General features: G+C 39.2%; 3 protein-coding genes and 1 long non-coding RNA gene across 9 annotated transcripts; 2 read left to right on the top strand and 2 right to left on the bottom strand.

The window, feature by feature from the left end:
* Positions 1–17: 17 nt before the first annotated feature.
* ufsp1 (UFM1-specific peptidase 1 (non-functional)) lies at positions 18–976 on the bottom strand. Its single transcript, XM_055051216.1, has one exon. It carries the CDS (start codon positions 959–961, stop codon positions 239–241), a length of 723 nt encoding a protein of 240 aa, XP_054907191.1. The 5' UTR covers positions 962–976; the 3' UTR covers positions 18–238.
* Positions 632–3,070, top strand: pop7 (POP7 homolog, ribonuclease P/MRP subunit). Of its 6 annotated transcripts, none has more exons than XM_055051224.1 (2): positions 632–678; positions 2,049–3,070. In XM_055051224.1, the coding sequence occupies exon 2, from the start codon at positions 2,086–2,088 to the stop codon at positions 2,539–2,541; it is 456 nt and encodes a 151-aa protein (XP_054907199.1). In that variant the 5' UTR covers positions 632–678; positions 2,049–2,085; the 3' UTR covers positions 2,542–3,070. The 6 variants fall into 6 exon arrangements, with proteins under 6 accessions (XP_054907199.1, XP_054907195.1, XP_054907197.1 ...); XM_055051220.1 differs by lacking the exon at positions 632–678 and adding an exon at positions 1,025–1,140; XM_055051222.1 differs by lacking the exon at positions 632–678 and adding an exon at positions 1,238–1,314.
* On the bottom strand, positions 3,023–12,370 carry epoa (erythropoietin a). The gene is made up of 5 exons (XM_055051217.1): positions 12,197–12,370; positions 6,607–6,737; positions 6,373–6,459; positions 5,945–6,109; positions 3,023–4,662 (listed from the first exon to the last, which is right to left on the bottom strand). Exons 1-5 carry the CDS (start codon positions 12,216–12,218, stop codon positions 4,510–4,512), a joined length of 558 nt encoding a protein of 185 aa, XP_054907192.1. The 5' UTR covers positions 12,219–12,370; the 3' UTR covers positions 3,023–4,509.
* Positions 12,371–12,550: 180 nt separating this feature from the next.
* Positions 12,551–18,467, top strand: LOC129373333 (uncharacterized). The gene is made up of 3 exons (XR_008607349.1): positions 12,551–12,728; positions 15,267–15,349; positions 18,247–18,467. It is a non-coding gene; the product is annotated as an uncharacterized LOC129373333 (long non-coding RNA).
* Positions 18,468–18,833: the final 366 nt, after the last annotated feature.

Here is an 18,833-nt window from a genome sequence, read left to right as displayed (position 1 = left end):
AAAGATCCAATGTCTACCCAAAATGTTTGAGATTGTTATTTGGCCTATGATTACAATGTATAATGTAAATTAATTCACATGATACAGACAGTTTGGATTTTGAAGAAGGAAATTAACTTCTTAAATAATTGTCTGAAGTGGGTGTGTGACAGGAACAGACTTATGAGATACTTTCACACTTCAACCACTAGATGGCACTCATGTTACAACATTCTGTCCACTGGAACAATATCAGGTCTCATATTCCCTTCGTAGCGGTCTGAGGCAAACAGAGGTTATAAAACGAGGACTGATCCAGAGATGAGACTCGTTTCCAAGCCACCCAGCCTCTCCTCTGCAGCTCTGTCTTCTCCAGTTGTCTCCCATAGTAGTGAGGATCAACAACAAGCAAATAGCTCCCTCTGTCCCCAGTACAAACTCCTAATATACCCTTGGAGGAATTGTCCCTGTCTCCTCCCATCATGACAGGAGAACCGTGCTTTTCAAAGTGTTGATGGAGCTCCTCCACTGCAACCTGCTCCAGCTCTGCTCCTCCCCCTCTGACATGCACCACCTTACAGGGGACGTCACAGAAGTAGTCCAGCACCAGGGAGGCTTCAAATGTCCCAATCCACTCCCTGGAGCCTGAGAAGGAGCCTGGCTTGTCCCCCATTGTCACCAAGGCTTGCTGGATCTGTGGTAGGCTTGGAGCGATTCTGTTCTGGTTTAGAACTGGGGACCTGTTCAGGGAAATCCAGGACGCCATGGTTTGAATGGTTCGGTATCCACAGCCCCAGCCTCTGTCGTCCTGTCCATCACAGCCGTAATGGAAGTACAGATAGTCTCCTCTGACCAGGGAGAGTTTCTCTGGATCCGCCAGTGGACCGGGCAGCTCAGTGTGAACGTTCTTTAATAAAGTCTCTGTCTTCTGACAGAGACTTTTCTCCTTTTCACAGGAACCCCAATCTATATCAGACGCCATTTATATTGTCTCGGAGTCCAATATTTAAAAAAATGTTATCGAAAAACAAGAAAAAAAAACCACTCACCGGTCCAAACTGTTCTACTTCCGGGTTAAGACGGAACACTTCCTGTTGTGCTCAGGAAAACATGATGGCGGCCACGTAAAGCGACGTTTTTGCTCGACTCTGTTCTCTGAAGGTAATTATGCTCTAACTATTGACAGTTTGTCGGTATGAAACAAGGAACCACAGCGCTGAGGTACTGAGTCAGGGCGGTTTAATTTCATTTGAGCCGTTACGTCATCTGGAGTAACGGCTGGTTGGACGCTGGTTTCTCTCCGAACAGAAATGATACAGTTAGAGAAGAGATCATGTAAGACCTTCGTTAATGGAACATGCGACTATCGGATAGGTGGGAAAACAAGCAACATGTAGCACGGTTTTGATGCTCCGCTTCCAGCGTGTATGTGGGTAAAGTACCGGTGCTGTTTGAAAACAATCTGTTCCACCTCCATAACAAATTAATTTACTAGCAGGCCTTTAGCTGGGTTTACTCCTTCCATCTGTTCCCCTTTCATAGTTTATACGTTTAATAAAAATTTGGAAAACAAAAATATATTTGTTAGTGTTTAACATCCTGAACTAGAGGAAAATTAGATCATTTAAATTTCTGTATTTTATATTCATTCTTCACTTCTTTTGTTATCAATACTTAGATTAAAAGTGATACATTTTCCTGTCAGGAAAGAGTTTATCATTTAAAAAGGAAATGTCTCCTGGTATTTTTCAGTTTTTTTCTGCTACAGTTTTATGGGTGAGAGAGAATGAAAGGATAATAGTTAGCATGTTGGTGTTTCAGTTGCTTCAATTTTATACTTTTATCTTAAAATAGTTGCCTCCAAATCTGATCAATAAGTATTCTCTTAAATACTGACCACAGTTTTGTGTCTGGTCCTGTTGTTTGGCAACTGTTACTGGTTTCCTTCTTACTAAATGACACCTACTTTTCAATTAAGTTTTTTTTAAAGCTAATTTATTTTGTACTTCACTTGCTCATCAATAATTGGTTTATGTTTTAATCAGTTTGCCACATGTTCTTTCCGTCAGCCTTCTTCTTCTGGATCTTCACTGTTCATTCAGAAACATGACTGAACCACGCAACCCTGGGATGTCCAACGTCTCCCAGAGTAACCCGTCCCACGCGGAGTCCAGCTCCCAGGCCGTAGAGATGGATCCAGTGGAGTACACCTTGAGGAAGCGTCTCCCCCGGAAACTTCCCAAGAGGCGGAACGACGTCTACGTTAACATGAAGACCGACTTTCGGGCCCAGCTGGCGCGCTGTCAGAAGCTGCTGGACGGTGGCGGTCACAGGGAGATCTGCGTCCACGGTTTGGGCCTCGCCATCAACAGAGCCATCAACATCGCCCTGCAGCTGCAGGCCAGCAGTCAGGGCGCTCTGCAGCTGGCGGCCAATACCTCCACAGTGGAGCTCATCGACGACCTGGAGCCCGAAGATCCTGACGAGGCGGGGGAGCCCATGACACGTACACGCAATAACTCAGCCATTCATATTAAAGTTTTCTATCCTGATCCTCAGTGACCTGAAGGTACCATCTGTTGTATTTCTATTGTGGTCTTGTTGGACATTTTTTTGTTTGGACTCATGGTTTGAAGAGCAAGACAGCATGTGTGTGTTTACAAGTGAATCATTAAAATCCTCCTATTCTTTACTTGTTTAATGTATTATATTTGCCTGATGAGGAGCAGAAGAAACACATGTAAACATGTACAACTACTGATGTATTTCATTGTCCACTGGTTTGCATGTCTTTAAAAAAATCATAGAAAAATGTATCTTTCAAATGTTGAAGTGAGTGCTGTTACTGTTAATGTCCACTAGATGTCAGTGTTCAGCTCCAGTGAGTCTTTCAGCGGCTAAACTTCAATGAATCTAATTGGTTAAATGATCATTGTTTACATTATAGAGTTCAGTGAAGGGTCAGCGAGACATGAACTGAATTTATTTGTTGCTTCTCCTTTAAAACAGGTTTTTGTCGTTACCATGATCAAAACTGATCCACTTAAGATTCTGTATTTGGTTTAATAAAATAAAAGTTGCTTGAAACGTCTTCAAATTCTATTTCTACATCATTGGGAGAAAAAAAAAATACAGGATATATGTAAGACGTCCAATTCAAGGCAGAAGCGTCATGAACTCGGTGTGTGCAATGTCAGGTGTTTGGATTTTAGCAGCAGGCCTCCTACTAACAGATAAATGAACAGACTTCCTGTTGTCGTATTTTCATCTGCCCTCTCTTTATCCAAGAAAAATATTTTGCATTTAAATAGTGGATTTTGCAGCGATGGGACAAAACAATACAAAAAAACAGGAAAGAAAATAGACATGCATCCTCAAAAACATCTTCCATTTGCACAGCAACATATTAAAATACAGGAAAATAAACAAGGAAGAATACTTAATTATTGTGAAACAGCTGAGCATCCCTTCAAGAGAGAAACCTACAATTCCCAGGGCTAGAAGATTGCATGTTTGAGGACATACGACAGAGAAAGGGGAAAAAACAAGTGTTAGCGTCAGTTTCTGGAAAAAATGTTTGCAAATACAGCTCTACAGGATGTTAATTGTAAAATTTTCCAGGCAGTCTGGCTATCAGCGTATGGAGCCAGGATGAGTGTTGGGGTTAGACAGAAACTGAAACACAGATAACGGTCCACAGTTCCCATGTAACCCACTGCAGTGACCTCCGGCTCTCACTCCACAACTATCAGCTTTGCATACCTCCAACAGGCCTGTGAGAGAAAACCCTGCAGTGTAACACAGACGTTCAGATGCAAACTTTGAAAGAAAAAAAAAAAAAGGAAGAGCAGCTTTATATGGCAAATCAAGAGTAAGTCTTTGCACGTGTGCAAAATTTCCAGTGTACAAAAAGTGAGCATGACAACGTGCTTTTTTTAAACCTGTAAGAACCTGTTACACAAAGACAGTAGCCTAAAAATAGAAAATCTGTATAAATAGTTTCTACACAATAAAAATATTTACTGACCAATTCCAACAGACAAGACTAATATATCTCTGAGGCATAGTTAAATAACAGTTGAAGGCATGTTGGTGAAGTCCCAATGTCGCTTCTTTGCAACCTAACAGTCCTATCAATATTTCCAGCGTTTTTCACTCTTATTTTTCCAGTATGAACAGACAAACACGCCAAAAAGTTCAGTCTCAACTCACACAACATTAACATCCACTAAAAAAGTGCAAGAGCGTGCCTGTAGAACAGCAATTGGAGCAGAGCTTTCCAAAGGCAGCTTTTTGGTAAAGGTTTGCTTCAACACGTCCACGAGACACAGTTACATTCCATTGCGCAGTCGTCTCCAGTCCGTCCAAAGCCTTGCTGGGAGAGTCCTTTCCCTCCAGCCTCCTCCTCATAGTCGAGGACCCATCCCACGCTGCGTCCAGCTGCCATTGCGCAGGTTAACACAGTCAAGTTTCTCCACTTGCCTTTGGAAACACAAAGTACTTTTGTCTTGGAGTGAGCCTGTCTCCTGATCAGCTGGCCTGTTGCTGACAGGCCTGTGCGTCCACAAGAAGAAGGCGGACTTTGCCTCGCAGGAAATTGAGGTGAACTTGAAGCAGCTCTGCAGCTGTGGACACCCGCCATGTTCCCTCCGGTCCCACTGTACTGGCAGGTGGGGTATATTCCTGGAAACGAATACAAAGAATCGTGATGCAACCCAAATACAGACAGCTCTTTCAGTTTACTAAAGCCAAAGAGCCATTTTCAAAGGCAGTATTGTTTCTACAGTGACCTAAAAACTGTCTGGCAGAGTTTCATTCGTCACCTTTTTAAAAGATGAAGGATGAAATGTTGTCTCATGATGTCCTTCAAGTTATTCATTGCCTCTTTTGAACTTTTGATAAAACTGAAATCAATTGAATCAACTGACATCAATTGAAATAATAGGTCATGGTGGGCCATGCTTATTACAACTATTTAAATCTAAATAGTTGGATTCAAACCCAAGACCTTCTTGACAAAAGGGAACAGCATTGACAACTGCTCCACTGTGCAGCCTCCTTTTGGTTCTCTTGTATGAAATATAGAAACTGTAGTTTTTTTCTCTGGAAGAAACTTGCATCTGAGATATCTGTCAAAGATAAAAATGTGAAATGCAAACTTGTTTTCTCACAGTCCACAAATTGTTAAGAACCTTAAGAATTAATATACTTAAACCTAAATAATTACTACACCACTCAGTGCCATTTCGCAGCAGACTTCTACTCTGTTGGCCTTCATTTGGAAAAATCACATCTAACTACAAATGTTTGGACATGATTTGCAGCATCAGATTTGGTGAAAACCAAACAGTGCATGTTAGTGGAGGTGGATGACTGACTCACTTTCGAGCTGCATGACTTGCACACCTTGCAGGCAGTGAGTCAACAAACAGCTCGTTCATGTACTAAAGTATTTTAACATCAAATACGAGCCCATCTGTCAGACGGCCAAAGCTGGGACCAAACTGTGTCAACAGGACAATGATCTCAAACACCGCAGCAAATCTACAACAGAATGACTAAAAATGAAAAGAATAAAGGTGTTGCAATGGTCCAGTCAAAGTTCAAATTCTCAAATCGACAGAAGTACTTCCCTGGGACCTATGCATTTCCTGGCTCATCACATCTTCAGTGACAAAGATTCACTAGAGAAAACCCTTACTACTGAATCTTGGTCTGTTTTTTTTAATAAAAGTGTTTTCTTTCTAGTTTTACTCCCTTATGTATTCAAATCTTTAGCTTCATCCGTTAAAAATGCAAACTCCTCAAAAGAAAGACCCCAGTTGGGCTCTGAAGCTATTGCCTCTTTGCTGTAGCGTAGAGTACAAACTCTGCAGCCCAAATTTTTATTCTATCAGTTTAAAAAAAAGGTTTTAAGAAATGTAGCATACATTCCTGTTTAAGTTTCAATTGCACAATGACTTACCTGAAAGTTGAGGCTTCGTAGAACAGCGGTGATGCTGTGTAGGTTTCTGATCACGTTGTCTATGTGGCTGTTAAGTTCTGAGTTCGTCATCGATGTCTGTAGTAAGCTTAGGGCCTGTTGTAAAAGCCACAATCCGGTCTGCACTTCCTGAGCTTGCTCCATTGCCTTCCCAAAAAACAAACAGAGCCAAGGAGTTAGAGTTGTATGTTGGAGGCGATAAAGATCATAGGATGTAGGAAGTAATCAGCTCTTCCGTAAGTAATTAATTGGAGTCACGGGTCTTCCAAAAGGAAAAAAGACAATCAAACATTAAAACGACCTCCAGGATGAATTATGGTATGCATACTAAGCATTACAGGCAGCCAGGGGGACAGTTCTGCAGTCTTTCATGACAGATTTTACTTTATGTAATCTCAATGGTTACTTACATTTTTCTTTTCCCAGTCATCAAAGTTGACAGTAGTTTGGGGAACAGAGACAGCCTCTGTCAGACCACATCCTTCTCTGCATGATTTCTACAAAATGAGAAAATAAACATCTCTTTTAGAGCCATCTTACTTAACCGTATCTAAACTGAGTTATTGCCATGAATGCCGTAGCTGTGCACCGATTCTCTCTTTCATTGACTTTGCTGCACTCAGACATTTTTTTTTTCTTCTCACCATAGCGACTTCTGCGTCTCGTGCTTCCTGAATGAAATGGTTCAGGACCCTGAGGTCACAGATTGGCCTTACTGGGGACGGTAGGCCTGGACGGGTCCACTCCAACACTAATAGCAGCAAGGCGAACAGTCCTGCATACAAACAGGCAAACAGCCATGAAGCTCTCAAAACTAGCGATCACATGCAAACATCAAAGATGATTTAGGTCACCTCTGAACGGCAAAAGACATATGACTACAAAAATACATATTCATAAAACATTTTCTCTCTGCTCCACGTCTGATGACTTGGGTGTAATTTGGTGCCGATATATAAAGACAGATCACCTCTTTCCCTTAAATTCAATGAATAAGAGTAAGGCACACTACAGTTCAAAATCAATATGGAAGGATATCAGTGGAAAAGATGATGCTGACATCAATAAATCACACAAAGCAAAAAAGGTTTGGACCAATAGGCCCTCAAACTGCGTCCCTTGAGGGCCAAAGTCCTGTCTGTGTCTCTTGTCCTTCATTGTTGAATTACAAAGTGAAACTGCCTCATTAGCATAAAGTCAAGCTCTACAGAGCTCAGCTAATGAGTTCATACTGTAGCCAGGTGTGCTGAATACATATAAAAGGTGAAGGATTCTAGTTCTCTAGAAATGCAGTTTGAGGCCACTGCTATATCGGCACTAATTAAAGCAGCTCAAGTACAGACACTTAAAAGTCCAATTCACATCAGAAAGGACCAGGATGTAGGGTGTGGAAAGATGTCCAAGTGACAATCCAGCACATAAACTAAAACTGCAAAATGCAGACAAAATGTCCACAAACCTTTATATCTAAACAAGTTACAGTAAAGTCCCAAAGCAGAAATTGGAGGAGGGCTTAAAGGAAATAAAGTATTTGTAGAAAGTTTTCAAGTTTTCTGTCCATCAGAAGACAGAAGGAACAGCGACGGTATTGTCTGAAGCTGTGAAGCTCCAAAGACTTGAGCTTGAAAGTGAAACTGACCGAGTCGAAAGAGAAAGTGATCATTTGATTATGTTATGTCACATTGTTAGTTACAGTAACTGATAGCCATTAAAGAATCCCATAAAATCAGTGGCAGTTATCTGGTGAAACAGATTTTAGCTCATGAGCTAACATTTTTAGCCTCTGATGCCCTTACTCTACAAATTTTGTAACTTGTAAACCAATAACTGGAATCTGTATCTACCAAATTATCACAAGGTTTACCCATTAAGGTTTATGACTTGTAACTTTTGCAAGAGATACTTGCAGTCACTAATTTATAACTGATCATTTGTCCTGCAAAGCCAAATGCTTGCATTGCTCTGCTTCAAGTTGTCCACCTCTCCAGACAATATTTCCTGTCCTTGTATAATCTAGTTCAAATAAATTATTTCATGAACACATAAATAAATTATTAACCCATTCATATATGCTGTGCCCTGATTTGATTAGCTGCTAGCTTGAATCCCCAATGAGAATCTCCCAAAACAGAGTTCACTGTGACTTCTGAGTGCTCAAAGTAAGAATTGGCTATACGTAACTACTACATAAATCTCTGTGACTTATATAAAAGTAATATATGTACTTCTACCAACACTGACGGAGCTCCTGTTTTGCTTCACAAACAGAAGCAAAAGGAATTTTGTAGGTGTCAGAATTTTCCCCAGAAATGCAAATACTGCATACCAGAAGGGAATTTCTAAGGCGGCAACCTGTAAAGTCAGCATGAAGGAATGACTCAGCATGATACGGCAATTCCTTTTCAAGAAAACATGTGATGCATTAGATTATGAACAGAAGCATAAATACAAAGACACTGGAGGAAGAGCCTTGTTTAGATCTCATTTCCCTCCAGACTCCTGAGTCAGACTGACATGCTTCTTCAAACCAACTAAAGATAAAAGTAAATTGCAATATCCACTCATGTCTGACCACGTTTGGATGAATTTATGATAAAGTCTTGTCCTGTGGGCTCACAAACTGATGTAACTTAGTCACAGGAGCAAGAAACATAAATATGACGCAAAAAGCATCATAAAAAGATCTGATATTTTTCCAAGCCGTAACAATTCAAAAGAAAAGTTCAGCGTCTGACAGGAAAGAACTGAGCTTTAAATTTAGATATGTGTTACACATGAAAAAAATGCTTCCCTGCTCATTTTACTCTGTTTTTGCTTTTTGTTTTGCATCTAGCTGTTTCAGACAATCAAATCCTCTTTTACCAATCAGACCATCAAATAAATGTTAATATCAGTCAATATAACCTGACTATGCAGTTTTCAAATTGGGTTTTCATCGACCTAACCCAACCTGACTTTATGTGGAATCACAGTTAGTTGTGAGTTAACTGTGATTCACCACATCCTGGCCAGACTCCTAAAGAAATCACTAAGAAGAGAACTTGTCTGACAATATGAATTAGTCTAAAAGAACAAATAAAGCAACAATCTAAAGAAATTCTTGAACAGATGAAAAAATAAAGTTATTGACGACTATCAGTCTGGAAAGGATTACAAAACCATTTCTAAGGCAATCACATCACAGTGAGAGCCAATATCAGCGATGAAGCTTTGCACTAGTAGCTGGTTGACAAAAATCACTGCAAGAGTGATTCAGTGATTCACCAAAGACGTTACAAAAAACATTTAAAGCACCATAATTCAACAACTAGACGGTGATTCTGAAAAAATAGATATTTTCCCAGGGCTCCCAGGTGAAAACCACATTTGCCAAAAACGTCTCAAAACACCAGATTGATCCCCAAGACGTTTGTAAAAATATTCTGTGGTTGGTGGAGATAAAAGTAAATCTTTTTAGAAGGTTTGTGTCCTATAACATCTGTCACCAACTGAATTTCTCCAAGACTAAAGCAGATTTCAGTGACCTACATCTGTGTTAAATGTAGCTACACTATTTTAATCAATGTAATTTCTTAAATGGCAACTTAAGAATGAAAAAAAAACAATCATATAAACAACAAACTTGCTGAAAGTTGCAAAGATTTATCGAATGACAGTCTTCCACACCAGTCCTGTTTTTAATTTTGAGCAATCAATGGCACCAAAACATAGTTTCAAAGGTATTCTTTAAATTGTAATAAAAATCTTTAGCTCTCTTGCTAACTAAATATCCAAGGATGAAATTATTTCTATTTCTACATGCAAAGCGTTGTCTTTGCAGGCTAATGACTGGCCTCCTTTCCACGTGTTCTGACTGTGCTAAGTTGCGTGACTCAGCTCGAGGGTTATCGGTGACCTTTCCACCAACACCACTGCCTACGTGCAAATGCATCAATGCATTCACACATACACTTTGTCGAGACTTTCTCACCAAGGTGGTGGAATTTGCAGGACGGTGGCCAAACTACAAGCCAACAGCTTAGTGTGCCAATATCAGCTGCCTGAAAACAGTGTTCCTCTCTCAGATAAGCATAGTGAGTATTCAAGTAATAGCACTTTGGATGGTGGAAAGCTTCCCTGAAAGTATGTTGCACATGTGCTGGAAAAGACGGATGTTGACACGTGCAATAGCACATTTCCGATATGTGCTATTTTAACTTATGTCTGTTAAGCATGACGATGGGTGGAGAAGAGGCAAAGGGCAAATAAGCCAATAACTACAATACAATACAAAGCCTTTAACATATTAAGGTTCAGAATTTTAAATAAGTAAGCAGCAGATGAGCGACATAATTTCCTGCTCTGCTGGAATCCCTTACGACAGTCGGCTTCTGATAACCTCTTGCCCCGATTGCTGACAGAAGTATGTGCTGAAACCTGCACAATCAGCTTTATCACTGAGTGGCCCTCTTTCTCCGTCTGCTGGGTCATGCTTGAGAGGCAAACTTTTAAGGTGACTTCCCTTGGGAATGAAACTGATTAACACAGTGGTCATCAATACTCAATGTCTCTCCAGGAGGCTGGGCCATCTGCGGGAACTTCAAGTTGCTGAAAATAAAACAGCTGAAGTCGGAATTAAAACTTGCACATCACAATCATTTCCTCCAAAGCTTCAACGGTGCTTACATCAGTGTCTTCAAGTAGATTTTTGTAAAGATGAATCATCTTGATGCAATTAGTGCTGGGAGGAGTAAAGCATGGAAGCATAACCAAAGTTTTCACAGCATCTTTGCAAGTTGTAGATGAAGAAGATCCTCCTGGGTGGGCCACTGTCTCCTCATGTCTCGCATTCTCATTCCTTTTATTCAACATAATGAGGATTTTATCTATTATCTTTATATTCCTTTTGCAACCTCCTTCCATCCTCCTGCCTGTAACTTTGGTGTAAAGAGATATCCTTTTAATGTCTCATTGAGCTACAAACAAGAAGTTAATGAGCATTTATCAATGCATCAGTCAGATAACCAACCTTACCGCTTGGATCAAGAAGGTGAGGTTTTATCTCACAACGTACATGAAGACAAAGTCAATTTCATGCAAAATATGCAAAGTTTTTTTGCGATAGCAGTACAGAAGCAATATCAGTGATCAGATTGATCCGTTCCCTGAATTCTCCATTTTGCAAATGCAACAATTTAGCCCTCAAAACAATTATAACAATCCTATTTTAATCCCAAGACGAGGCTATACCCCAGCATAACTGATCAGGAACTTACTTTGTTTAGGAACTTCTTTCCGAGAGCCCCAAAACCAACCTCTGCATTTTGTCTATGCAGTATTCAATGAGCAGCGTGTTAAGATGTTGCAAATATGGTGGACAAAGACTAACCCCACATTGTGAGTCATGTGATCCTGTTGTTAAATATTTAATTTCATTGTAGTACTACACCACAGAACGAGGCCATTCAAAATACACAGACACTGTCTGAGTCATCTATTGATTGCATTATAAAATACTGCAATGGTCAAATACCCAAAAGGACGTAGTTTACTTACAGTCGAATGTTTTATCAAGATTAAACCAAATCACACAATGCATAAACAGAAATCATGTCAAATATCAAAAATTGTGTCCATATAGAAAAATGACGTTTCATGACACTGCACATGGTTGACACTAGCAAGGCTTCTTCAGAAATGACAATGGATTATTACATTGGATTAATAGCAACAATATCTTTACCATCACAGAAAGCTCCCTCTGCTCACTTTGCATTGTCATTTTCACATTTTACCAGCATATCTCACAAGTTACAAGCTTTTTCCATACAATGCAAGACTTTAGTCTAAGTTATCACAGAATATACCAAAGCAGCAATAAGAGTTGTGTCAATTAAAACAACACGGTGTCCCTCTAATTGGTCAACTTGCAATGTTTTCTGATTGCTTGAGGCATTTTAAGAAAAAAAGGCAAAATACAAAACAGTTTATTCCTGGGCCATTTGCTCCCATTGTATCAAAACAATATTTAAATAAACTTATCAAATATATATATTTTTTTTTTCATTCAAATACATAAAGTTATTTCTTGGAGAAAATATGAATGAAAAATTACACGAAAATCTAGAAGTAGTTACTACAACCTGCACGTTTCATTCATGCGCCACTGGCTCATAAAGGACGATGAAATAATCCGCGCTGCAGACGAGGCATGGCCACATGGCCAGCTGTGCGGCTGGACGCGGTCCCTCTTACCTCTACAAGTTTTCCGCAACATTCGCGACAAGCAGCGGCATCTTTCAAACACATTGTGAGATCATCGGACGTGTGCACCGCAGGCAGCGTCTCGGGCGCCGGTCAAACGTCCAAAAGGTCCAAGACGCGACCAAGCAGCGTCACGCAGCTCCCGTCCTGCTGCGCACAGCATTAACCGAGCAGCCTTCATCACTGGGGAGCTTTGGGTTTTTATTTACCTCCCCCGAGGAGACCAGACAGTGATAACGCGAGCACGCGCCTCTCTCTTTTTTTTTTTTTTTTTTTTCCTACCACACACAGAGATTAAACATCAACCCATATTGCAGCCCCCTCAGTGCGTAAAGCGTGGAAAAAGACCAACAACCAAAGCCAGTGTTGCTACAGAGGGAAACAAAGTATGAAGACATGCCAATAACTCACTGGGAGATTCCATAGCGGTGTCCGCAGAGCCCCTCTCAGGCTCCAATAGGTCCGTCTATCGGCCATTAATTGGAAACGAGGCTCTTTTGTGGATCTCATGTGCACTTATCCGGTAGGTGTTTCTAAAAACTGATGCCGTTTGATTTTTTTTTCTTTCTTTCTTTTTTTTTTATTAATGACTTTGAAAGTAAGATGTCATTGTTTCCATGATGACAAGATGAGCTACTCCTCCCTGGAGGAAAACTGTTATTGCTTTATAAATAGAGTGGGGGTGGGGACTGAAAAATAAAAAAATAAACTTAATATTAAGGTGATTAAAACCACACAAAGACAGCAACGGGAAAACGTCCCATTCAATCTGTTATTGGTGGAAATGTTTCCAGAAACAGCAAATCACAATATTTAATAGTTCAGAAATTGTATCTTTGTTAATAAACTACTTTCTCTGAATAAAAACATGTTTTACGGAAACATGAATTTCATTTAGTGTAATTTGACTTCCTTTATTTAATTAGGTTAAAACCCCATTGGGATCAAAATCTCATTTGCTGGCCAGAATATCTGCTTCACATATCAAAAGGGTTGCACAAATCAAAGACACTTAAAACAGCATTTAAAACTATAAAAAGTGAAAAAAAAGAATAAAATATGTAGATTTTCATTCAGAACTTTGACTTATTAGAGGAAATTATTTAACACTACTTCTTGTGTGGTTTATTGGCTGGTAAAAAGTTACATTTGGTCTGAGGTTTGATGCTAACCTTTCAAATATTAAATATTGCACAAATGAATCTTTAACCAAAGCCTACCTTTCTGATTCCTTCGGAAAGATTCTCGTTTCCAAAAATGTCCTGCTTCTTAATGATCTTCACTGTTAGATTCAGGTTATCCAGTTTTCATTTGGACTCTCTGACATTTTCACGGGATCGTCATCTTCCTGAAAAGCCAGTTGGTAATCAAGTTTAAAGTACTTAAGTCATTATATTTTTCGCAAAACAAGCTGGTGGTTCCAAGAATCCAAGATGAGAGTCACATGTTCAAGTTTATCCAGTCCTGCAGCTAAACAGTCGCCACACAAAATGTGAATGACTTCTATTAATGTTTAAATGCATTTCTCTTAGGACTGTTGACATAAAATCCACACTGGACTCAAGTAATCCATACATAAAAGGAAATACAGCTATGCGTAAAAACAGTGGGATGACACAGGGAATAAATAAGCAAAATGGCTAAAAAAACTCAAATATTTGACAGAAAGTCAACCGAGTGAAATGAGCTTGTTTATTTCTAAATGATGGCAAGTAGGCAGAACTAGCAAGAAGTTTTTTCAGTAGCAGAAAAACCATATAAAAGTGAAACTAGAAACTAGTTTCTTTTCAAACCAATTCGCTACAGCTGTATTTCTAAACCTCTTAATGTTTGAGTTAGCTGCACTGGGGCTATAAACCAAAAGAAGAAAAACGACAACTTGAGCATTAAAAGGCTGTGAACCGGTGCTAATAACATGATTTCTGACAGAGGAGTCAAAATAATAATCAAATAGGTGGTACAGAGGCTAGAACAACATGAGACAGAACCTTTAGCAGGCAGTTTTGGTATAAAAACAATAATTAGTACAATAATTGCACAAGATTCCACACAGTACTCTGGTAAAATCTTAATTTCCAAAGTACTATGGATTCAGACTCTCTGCCAGTAATTTATTTAGTAACATTTGTTCATTGCAGCAAACAAAGGTTTATAAGATAAGACAACAAAGTTATCAATAAACTACAACAAAGCTGCTTCATTTTCAAATCACAAAGAAACATCTGAGGCAACTTTTACTTCAACTTCTTCAAATTTAAATTCCTCTGGATCAATAACTCATTATTTGTGATCTATAAACCAAAGCAGAAACACATTAGCATTGTTTATCACATTTTGCATATTTTTTTCGATCCATCAGCCTTCATAGATACTGGGGGACGCTGTCTAATACATTTTGAATTAATCTTTTAGCATTAGTAAAGCTCTCGCTCCCTGGACCACAGCCCTGGTCTTCTAAGACTTATGTCATCATAGAACAATGATTTTGTGTCCGGTGAACAATTTCTGAATTGATTTTGGTCATTAAGCTGCTGAAAACCTTTCCAGCAGATTTTATTTATAATGCCCTGATATTTAAAACAATCCATAATGAGACACAACCTAACAAGTTTGGCTTGGGAAGAGAGATGAAACTGCTGCTGCTTCAGTTAAATACCCCTTAACCCTGCGGTGCATCACTATAACTCTCACAAACCCTCCATGCTCCTGAAGTACAAGTGGCAGCAAAAATAAAAAAGCAATGATTATTAATGTAAGACTATAAGACACAATTTCTTAAAAAATGATTAACTTTGTTAATGTAGATATGTCTTGTATCTCTAGTTTCTATAAATCTTTACCAGGATTGACAGTAAGTGGGAAGTTGATGTCAAGAAGTTTGACAAATTAAACTGAGTCGACCAAAACTATTTCATAAATTAAAAAATGTTGAATTTAGCATTATTATCTGCTACACTCAGATAAAGCCTAGAAACAAATAAGTCCATAATTTAATATAATTTATTAATGCATATCAGAGATTTACTTTATATTTTTGTTTTTTTGGCACTTTCTCCATCAGTAGCTGAACAGCAAGTAGGGCAGAGAGAGAAGGAGAAAACCCGACACAGAACGTCTTCATCAAGGACCCCGATCTCTGTACTGGTCAGTATTTTATACTGGGCGATTCATTCTGTAGAAGAAATTGATGACGCAGAGGAAAACTTGATAAATAACCAAAGTAAAAAGCGTTGTTCTTCCTTGTCTTCTCACTGTTTATGCCAGCATTATCAAAACAGGAGCATCATCCTTTGAAACCGCTGGTGGTCGAACATCTTTCCAAAACTTTCTAAAGAAGGTCTTGCGACAGAGGAAAATTAAAGGAAAGACAAACCAGGGGGTCAGAAAATGAGGCCACCTCAGATTTAAAGTTTTTTTTCCTCTAATTACCGACCAAGAAGATTATAAATTATGATCTTGTTTATGGTAAATTACACTAAGTGGGTGGGCTGACGTCAAGGTGACACCAGACATTGATTAATGAAAACTTCAAATGTGTAAAATGCAACCGACTGATAAATCAGAAGCTCTTCCACGACTATTATCCATAAAGACTAAAACACATAAGACACGTAGTTTTGGATAACATTTTAATGCTGCTACAGTTTTAAACTGAAAACTAGATCGTCTTCAGTCTAGTGAATTGGCAAAACTATATGATCAACTCTCAAGTTAAATGGGGTCATTTGAAAACAGTTTAAGAAAATGTGTAACCAGATCACAAAACATTATTGTTTGTAATTAAAATCTCACTTTCAATGTTTAAATTTTGCCCTATTGTTAACATTTTCCCATAATCTACGCAATGTGCAGTTCTGTGAAGCTCACCTAAAACTTCCTGCTCTGTCGACAACCATCCCTCAATAGAGTCAAACAAGATGGCTGCTGATGTTAATTCAATATAAAGTGTGACCATTGCAAACTGAATGCTTCTATTGCAACAACTATAGACAGACTACAACTCTAAAACAGCACAGAAAATTGACGTTCACAACTTTTCCTGTTTGCTGATTGTCCTGGATGAAAACCTACCAGCAGAATCAAAGTGAATGAGAGAAAGCCCAGCTAGATCACTGGAGGGAGATGAGAATCAAGCAGAATCGTGACGGAAGGCAGTAGCCAGGCTTCGGAGTCCTCTGGACTTGATGAAGCACGGTACAAATACGCTTCCTATTTACAACAAATATCTACATCACACAGAAACACAAAGAGGCTGAAAACATCTTTACTCCTGACCTGTGAGTGTTATGGAGTAAATTACATCCACTTAAAATCTCCAATGGAGGCAAGAAATAAACAACTAGAAAACAGAAAATGTGAACAACAAAGTGTGAGTGGAGTCTTTTTGTGCAACTTTTTGCAGCTGCATCACAAACATGTAATCAGCCATTGGATGATGCCTTTGGGGTTATAGATCAGATCAGAGTTTGGACAAATACATCAACATTTATACAAAATTGTTTTTTTCACTTTCTACATGAATAGATGATGATTTGAATTTCCCAAACACTTCTTAGTGAGGATGTTTGGAACTACCAGTTAAAAACTGTAACTCATATTATCCTTGTTGATCGCGCACCGTTTTCTTCCTCTCAGCTTTTCATAAACATGCACAGATTCAGATCAAATCTTTAGCAATGATCTCTAATGGTGGACAGTCATTGTGGACGGAGCCATTGAGTCTTCACTATTAGTCGGTTTTAACATAGCCAGAGCATAAACGTTATGAGTAAAACTCTTTTTCCTGGTCGTAAAAATGTTTAAAAAATAAATTAATTAAGTAACGTAAATAGAAATAGATCAACTCTTGCACAATATTACACATATATTGAGATGCATCTCTGTTTCAAGGCTAATAAAATCTGCATGTTAATGCAGATTTAATTAAAATCTGCATTAACATGCAGATTTTATTAGAAACATAATATCTATGGGCTAACTGGCCTTTGTAGCTACAAAACAAAACACTTGAGGAATAAGTATAATCTTGTTTTCTATTTAAATCAAAGTATCTACAATAGGAAGAAACAAAATAAATACATTTTTCTCAGTGGTACAGTTTTACAAAATCCAAGAAAGACTTACTTTTCTGCATGACAATTAAAAGAAGCAAAATTGTTTTAATCAGTTATTAGGGGAAAAAAAGCCAAATTAGGGATGTCCATTACGTCAGGGCTGATGTAGAAAATAAAGTTACACTTTACCTTCTGCACATCAAACAGTGGCATTTATATCACATGACCTCACCGTGACCCCTGACAGTCAGTGCGGAGCCAGAAAAGTGGAAATGTATTGAAATTTCCTGGAAGTCTCCTGAGTGTGCCACAGGACAGGGGGTCTTCCGAAGAGCTCTGCAGCAACAGTAGCAGAAGTAAAGGTTTGCATATAAACGCACAACTTTACCTAGAGAATTACTTGGAAAACCTGAAAGCCAACTTGCTCATATAGGAGCGTATTGGATGCACGTGTCTGTGCAACACAGACATTGCTGGGGTCACTGAAGCACACACACAAAATTAATTAAATTCATTAAAAAAAAAAGTGTGTTTTTCTTAAAATTATCTCTGTAGCTGTCTGATCAGTCCAAGGTAGCTTTGTCTGAGAGAAAATGAAGAGAGTGTTGATAGCTTTGTTGCACTGTTTGCTCAAAGGACTGTTTGCTTATGTCTGAGCCAACATGAGAGAGAGAGAGGGAGACAAGGTACGTGCTTTCAGCCATGCTTCACGACCAGAGCAGAGGTTCAGGGTGGGAGGTGAGGGATGTGGGGGCTGCGGGGGCAGGGGGTGTCCAGTCACACTGACTCCTGGTTGGGAATGAGGGAAGGTTGTTCAATCCGGAATCCTCTGAAAGCAATATAGGAAGCAGGGATTTGAGATAGGTCCCAATGCCCTTTGGGAATTAAAGATCAAAAGTTGGGGAAAAGATCATATTCAAGGGGCAGACATGTCACAAACTGGAGACAGTGAAAGTAAATACATTTGTGTTTTGGTCTCTCATCCAGGTTTTGGGCTTGCAGCCAGCCAGATCTCCTCTGGCGCGACTGAAGACAGGAAGCCGATATGAAAGAATAGGGGGACCCACTAGGAGCCGATGCAGGAGCCGAGACAGAAGCTACTGAAGACGTTAGAAGTTATTGTTTCTGATTGCGAGAGTCCCCACTGGCAACAATTATATCATTAATTGTGACGTCACAAAGCAGGTCGGGGATCTCAACTACATACTCTGGTGGCCTGTAAACAATAAAACAATGTGGTTTGCAAAAGTGTCTTATAATCTCCTTCTACAGTCCAGAAAAGAAAAACGATGGAAAGACAGCGGATCATGGCTATGAAAACAAGGTGATATAACTTGCTGCGAGGCATTTCATGAAAGACTCGACCCACATGAATTTCCAGTGAAAAGCTCATATTCATGGATGGATGGATGATTTTATTTAAATCGCTCCATTGCAGCTCTGAGTGGATGTTTAGTCAACTACTGAAAGGTTCTCCTATATTTAACTCAACCCGTTTCATTCACAAAATAATTAACCAACAGCCAACATGTGATGCAGTTATGTCACAACTAAAAGAGTCAGTCTGCAGGTTT

Source organism: Poeciliopsis prolifica, unplaced genomic scaffold (assembly GCF_027474105.1).
Source record: "Poeciliopsis prolifica strain line A6 unplaced genomic scaffold, Auburn_PproV2 SCAFFOLD032, whole genome shotgun sequence".
Classification (NCBI taxonomy): Eukaryota; Metazoa; Chordata; class Actinopteri; order Cyprinodontiformes; family Poeciliidae; genus Poeciliopsis; species Poeciliopsis prolifica.
The sequence above is the reverse complement of the archived record's forward strand: the minus strand, read 5'-3'. Positions and strand labels throughout refer to the sequence as shown.